General features: G+C 50.4%; 1 protein-coding gene across 2 annotated transcripts in view; it reads left to right on the top strand.

Moving 5' to 3' along the window:
• Positions 1–3,060, top strand: part of Cers1 (ceramide synthase 1) — a 17,653-nt gene extending 14,593 nt beyond the window's left edge. The window contains exons 5-6 of one of the 2 annotated variants that reach the window (XM_048795388.1): positions 333–480; positions 698–3,060. In XM_048795388.1, the coding sequence (XP_048651345.1) occupies positions 333–480; positions 698–811 (262 nt within the window). In that variant the 3' untranslated portion in view covers positions 812–3,060. The remainder of the gene's footprint in view (positions 1–332; positions 481–697) is intronic. The other variant, XM_015489280.2, reaches the window with a different exon arrangement.
• The last annotated feature ends 3,694 nt before the right edge of the window (positions 3,061–6,754 follow it).

The following is a 6,754-nucleotide window of genomic DNA, read 5'->3' as shown; positions in this document are numbered from 1 at the left end:
AGGAAGGGTTGAGGGGTGTGGGGCCTGGCGGGTGAGGGGGTGGGTGGGAAAGGGAGGGCAGGCAAGGAGGAGGAGCCGGGTTTTGAGGAAGGGGCGGGGACTAGTGCGGTGGGTGGGGTCTGGCAGGACAGGGGTGGTTCCGAGTGGGGGGAAGGGTGGGACTGAGGGGGGGAAAGCGCAGGAATAGAGGTGAAATGGGAGTCCGCAGGGGTGGGGCGGGGAGCACTGGAGGGTGGGGTTATGTAGGGACAGGTGGATGGCACTGGACAGGGCCTGGGTGGGTCCACTGTCCCCTGTTCCCCAGCAGCTTTCCTGACCCACTCTGCTCGCAGGTTCTGGTTCCGCCTCTACTGGTTCCCGCTTAAAGTCCTGTATGCCACGTTCCACTCCAGCCTGCTCGCGGTGCCCGACATCCCCTTCTATTTCTTCTTCAATGCGCTCCTGCTGTTGCTCACCGTCATGAACCTCTACTGGTTCCTGGTGAGTCGGCTCACCCACTCTGCCGGCTGTCCCATTCTTGTCCCTATCGCCAGGTGGCAGTCCAGTGGCAGGTCCTTCTCAGGCAGGCAGGGGGAGGGGCATGTTGGGCAACAGTAACAGCACATGCAAGGGGCCTGTGGCAGCAGCGCACCTTGGTCAGAGGGCTGCACATCAGAGAAAGGGGTTTCCGTCTCACCACTGCCTTCCCCTCCCCCAGTACATCGTGGCCTTCGCTGCCAAGGTGCTGACTGGCCAGATGCGCGAGTTGAAGGACCTGCGGGAGTTCGACATGGCAGAAGCCCAGAGCCCCAAGCCCAGCAAAGCTGAGTGAGTGTGGAGGGGCGGCCGCCCCGAGGTCGTTCCTTTAGTGGCACCGTCTAGGCGGGCTCTGTGGGCAGGCCTCGGAGTTGCGGCGGATGCCTCGATGCCACTGCAGCGATCCCACCGCTCCCAGAGCCTCCGTCCAAAACAGACTGCAGCAAAGGCCTGGATGTCGTAGCTACAGACTTAACCGCTGTGATGGACAGAGCAGCAAGGAGGGGCAGAGAGAGGTTTGGGAGGGGCAGAGAGGAGAGGGGCAGGGTCTCCGCAGTGGGAGCAGAGGGTCAGGCCAGCATCCGGCCAGAGCGGGAAGCCAAGGCCCCGGGTCATGAGGAGCAGCTGTTGACTAGGCCAGACCCACCTCCAACTCACTCCTAACCAAAGCCCGGGGCAGCAGAGCGACCCCGCTTTGTCCCTGCCATGACTTCCTGGCCCCAGAGTCCGGCAGGCCAAGGCTGGGGCTGGGGACTTGGACCCAGTCCAGCCGGGGAGGGAGTCCTAGGGAAGAACTAGTGAACCCCTTGGATAGAGAGACCAGGAGCCTCACCAGCCCTCAGTGAAAGTCAGACGCGTCTCAAGGCCCAGTGTAGGGCAGGGTCCGGGACTCACTCATGTGAAGGGTCACAAGAGGGGCAGGAGGCATTCCAGGTGTGCAGCTCCCCTCTGCCATGTGAGGAGTGAGGAGAGTTTGAGCTGGAGCCAGGACAGGAGGCTGCGGAAGGTTCCAGAGGTGCTGACCAGCCAGGTCCTCTGCTTTGGTTGAGGGGTCATGGTTTCAGGGAAGCAGTAGGCTCAGACCTGAGGAGGTCGGTCTGAATGGGAGTTTTGTAAAAGAGTGAGCAATGAAGAGATTTAAGAATCTTCTCGAAGGACGTGACAAGGGTAACCAAGACCCGGGAGAGGGAGAGCAGTGTGTGGAGACAGCCCCGGCCACTCAAGTAAATGGGCATATTGTTGTACCCGCCAAGCACGGGGCCTGCCAACGGGATGTGCCAGGGCCAGGGAGTTAGCACCTGGAGGTGGAGAGGGCAGGAAGGTGTGTGGGAACAGGTCACTCACAGACAAGGCTGGGCCACCCCTGAAATTGAGGTTGGGGTGCTATGTGACCACGGGGAGGCTGTCACCATCATCCAGGCACACGGGCAGCGGGTTGTAGCCCCGAGGTGGAGTGTGGTCAGGTGGCAACTCTGAGAGAACCAATCAGATTTACTTTGGATGCAGGTGAAATAGAAATAAAAGAATCAAAGATGACGTAAGACTTTTGGCTCAAACTGCTGTCTACAAGAAGGGATTTGAGACAGGGTATGTGCACCTGCAGATGGGGGCTTTGAGGGTCTCGTCTGGGATATGTGGCATTCTGGCTATCCATTGAATGTACGTCAAGAGCTTAGTCAGGTGTAACTGAGGAATCTTCCAGAAGATTCCAAAGGCTTCCAGTAGCTTCCAGGGGAAGGGGCGACTAAAGAGAATAGGGTAGGGGGAACCTCCTTGGCCAAATCCCCAAACCAGAAAGGCTTTCTTGTAGACAGTGAACTCACGGTGGAGATGCCCTGTAAGTTAAGGCCTGAGTCAAGCAGAAGCCAGACCTCCTGGCCCCACCAGTGCCCACTCTTTTCCCCCGAGAATGTCAAGCCAGAATGTGGGGTGATGGCCAGCAGCCTGCAGCTTCACGGGAGAGCATCTCCATTAGAACAGCAAAACACGAGCTGTGTCCATGAACTGTGCCCAGCAGTAGAGTGCCAGGGAACACACTGTCGTGACAGACCCCATGGCACCTCCACAGAATCGGATTCTCCAACTAAGGCTAGAGTTAGCACAGCTGGGTATAAAACAGAATGGGATAAAAAGGGTAAAACCAAGGGTGGCTCGTAAAAGAGCTGGTTAGGGCGCCTCCACTGACAGCATTGGAGGCTGGTGGGTGTTGCTCAGGAGTAGAGCACTTGCCTGGCATGCACGAGGCCCTGGTTCTATCCCCAGCAGACAATCAATCAATCAGCCAATCAATAAAGGCACCCTGTCGAGATCATGAGAAACTAGGATATGAGGAGATTAAGGACATGTGACAACTAAATGCAGTGTGAGTTACTGGGCCAGGAAAAGATATTATTGAAAAATTGGTGAAATTCAAATAATACATTGGGTTTGGTTAATAACAATGTAGCAATAATGATGGCTTCTTAGTTGTCTTAGTTGTAGATACCCTGTATCATGGGAATTTAAGGTGGAACATTCTGGAAGCTGGAGAAGGGTATATGGGAGCTGTTTCTGCAACATTTCTGCAAATTTAAAATTACTCTAAAAAACTTATTTTTTTAAAAAAAAGCTTGAGAGGTCATTAAAAGTGGCATTGGGTGTTGTTACTTTCCTAGGGCTACTGTAACAAAATGTCACAAGTGATTGGCTTAAAATACTCAGCTGGGCTCCGTGGTACAGGCCTGTAATCCTAGGGACTCAGAAGGCACAAGAATGTGAATTTCCAGTTCAAGGCCAGCCTCAGCAACTTAGCAAGACCCTGTCTCAAAACAAAACAAAATAGAATTGGGAATGTGGTTCAATGGTTAAGATCCCTCCTGCCTCTTCCAGCTTCTGAGGGTTCCAGGTGTTCCTTGGCTTTTGGCTATGTCCCTTCCTCTGTCTCCATATGGCCACCTCCTGTTTTTTCGATCTTGTCTTTTCTTTCTTTCTTTCTTTCTTTTTTTTTTTTTGGTGTGGAGGTGGTATGGGGGATTGAACTCAGGGGCATTCGACCACTGAGCCACATCCCCAATCCTATTTTGTATTTTATTTAGAGACAGGGTCTCACTGAGTTGCCACCTGACCACACTCCACTTTTGCTGGGGCTGGCTTTGAACTGGCGATCCTCCTGCCTCAGACTCCAGAGCCACTGGGATTCAGGCATGTGCCACCACGCCCAGCCGTCTTTTCTCTTTTATGTGGACAGTTGTCAACCTAAATCTAGGATGATGTCATCCTGAAATTCTTCACTTAGTTGCATCTGCAAAGACCCTTTTTTCAAATAAGGGCATACATACAGATTCTAGAGACTGGGATGTGGACATATCTGTGGGGCCACCATTCAACTCACTGCCATCATTAAATCTCCATTAGATATAGCTGAAGAGACAATCAGTAAATTGAACACTGAAGAAGAATATCCAGAACACAGCATAAGTAGATGGAAAACAGGAAAGCCAGGATTATAAGAATCATAATCTAGGAGTTCTAATAAGAGACAGGGAGAGGAGAAACAATATGAGAAGATGTAATGCTGAGAACTTTCCAGAAGTGACAAGACATAAATCATAAGCAGAATAAATTTAAAAAGTATGTCTGCGACCCATCAAAGCGAGAATAGAAATCAGCTATGAGGAAAAAGAGACGGGACCTGAAAACCGTCTCAGACAACTGCAGCAGGCAAACCAGCAGATGAGGAGGAAGAGTCGCTTCAAGGGTGGACAGATGACAACCAACTCAGAATTGTGTACACAATTTAAAAGCAATTATTCAAGAGAGAGGACACCCACAGGAAAAAACAAAACAATACCAAGAAAGTACTGCCAGTAGATCTAGTCCCAGCCACTTGGGAGTCTGAGGCAGGAGGATCCCTTGAGCCCACAAGTTCCAGACCCTATCTCAAAAACAAGAACCAAACAAACACATTTTAAAGCCCCAATTTGAGAAATTTTATTTTTACTTTTGGGTTAAGTGTTTCTGACCTTCCTCCCTCCCTCCCTCTCCCTCTTTCATTTTTGTTATTGTTGTTAATGAGGATTTAACCCGGGCGCCCCAACCACTGAGCCACACCCCCAGCCTGTTTTTATTTTTTGAGACAGGGTCTCACTAAGTTGCTGAGGCTGGCCTCAAACTTGTGATCTTCCTGCCTCAGACTCCCAAGTCATTGGGATTACAGGAGTGTGCCACCTCACCTGGCACAACATGGAATAATAATAATTATCATTATTATTTTTGTTTTTTAGAGAAAGAATTTTTTTTAATACTTATTTTTTAGTTTTTGGCGGACACAACATCTTTGTATGTGGTGCTGAGGATCGAACCCGGGCCGCACGCATGCCAGGCAAGCGCGCTACCACTTGAGCCACATCCCCAGCCCAATAATAATAATAGTAATAATTATTATTATTTTGAAACTGGACATTTGACCCAGGGACACTTAACCACTTAACCACATCCCCAGCCCTTTTAATTTTCTTAGATTTTAGGACAGGGTCTCACTGAGTTGCTTAAGGCCTTGTTAATTTGCTGAGGGTGCTTTGAACTCTCGAGCCTGCTGTCTCAGCCTCCAGAACTGCTGGGATTACAAGCAATGGAATTCTTTTTATTCTTTTTTTTTTAACTTGTTTTTAAAGCTGTGAATAGACCTTTTTTTAAAAAATTTATTTTATATGTGTGCATGAGAATCAAACCCAGTGCCTCACACTCAAGCACTCTACCACGAGCCAAGACCCCAGTCCCACAAGTTGATGTAGAATATTCCAAATGATGTGGCCTTAGAGCACCAAGGCTATATGACAAGTGACAGTGCTCCAGAGAGGTGGCAGATGCACCATGCTCCTCATTCAAGCAGATCAGAACCAGAGTGACCGTATGTTCTTAAGGATATTGGTAGAAAGTGACCTGACTGAGGCCTAGGGGAACTGGGCTGCTGCCGACACCAGGATTACAGACTGCATGAAGGAAGTCAACCAGGTTTGAAAACGGAGGCAGCGATGACTAGGAATCACTGTTCAGTAGATCATTCAAGTGTTACGACAAATCCTATGGCAATTAAGTAGTGCCGATCCCGTCCTCACTCCATATTGCTCGGCCCACTTCCTGGGTGGTCTGAGTTGCTGGTAGACTGCTCTCCTTCACTGATAACCACCCGTCACCTGGGGTCACCATGCCTTCATGGTGCACCTTGCTCTGAGGCCCTCATCTCCCTCTTGAGGCTACTGGGATTGTCCCTCCATCAAGGGACCATTAGCTCATTCCAGCTCTGCTGACCTGGGAGATGGTACCCATGCTTTGTACGTTCAGTTTCTTGCTTCTGCTGTATCTGCCACCATTTCTGTGACCTACACACTGGCCCAACTTGGAAGAATCATTGTCATAACTGTCCCTTCTGACAATGATCTGGCCTCCACATCCTGGAGAGGCCGGGGGCTGTTCACTTGCATGCTGCCTGCCCATGGCAGCTCCTCTCCAGAGCCGGTCTCAGCCTTCAGATGTGCATCCTCCCACTCGCTCAGAGACAAGGTGACCATGGAGACAAACCTTGTCTCTGCCCTTCACCACCAGCCATCTCAGCTCCTCTCCCTCTATTCCAGGAGACCTGCAGTTCTCCTCCATTCTCCTTGAACCTGCTTGCTGTGGGCTCTTCCTCCGCCATCCCAGAGATCACTCCTGTCTGACCGTCCCAGTGGCTTTGATGCTAAACCTGGGGGTCACCTCTCCCTCTTTCCCCCCATTATTTATTTATTTATTTATTTAGTGCCAGAGATTGAACCCAGGGTCTCTTTGAGTTGCTTAGGGCCTCACTAAGTTGTTGAGGCTGGCTTTGAACTTGTGATCCTTCTATCTCAGCCTCCTGAGCCTCTGGGATTATAGGCACACATACAACTTTTAAAAATAGTGTAATGGTTAATTTGAATTGTCAACTTGATTGCATTAAGAGATGCCAAAGATTAAGGGAAAGATGGTGTGTCCATGAGGGTGTGTCTAGGAATGATTGGCATGTGGGATAGCCAATTGAAATGGGGACCCCCCTAAGTGTGGGCAGCACCAACCAATAGGATGCTGGCATGGATGGAATGAAGGTTGGAAGCACAAGGAAGCAACAGCAGATGCAAGCTTGATTCTTCTTGAACTGGATCGCTGCTGTGATCCTCTGAGGATATCCCATTCTTGCTTCTTCCTTCTTCCTAAGTGGAGACTCTGTCAATGATTCTCCAGG

The sequence above is a fragment of the Marmota marmota genome, unplaced genomic scaffold (assembly GCF_001458135.2).
Source record: "Marmota marmota marmota unplaced genomic scaffold, marMar, whole genome shotgun sequence".
NCBI classification, from domain to species: domain Eukaryota; kingdom Metazoa; phylum Chordata; class Mammalia; order Rodentia; family Sciuridae; genus Marmota; species Marmota marmota.
Note: the sequence above shows the minus strand (reverse complement) of the source record. Positions and strands in the feature narration are given on the sequence as shown.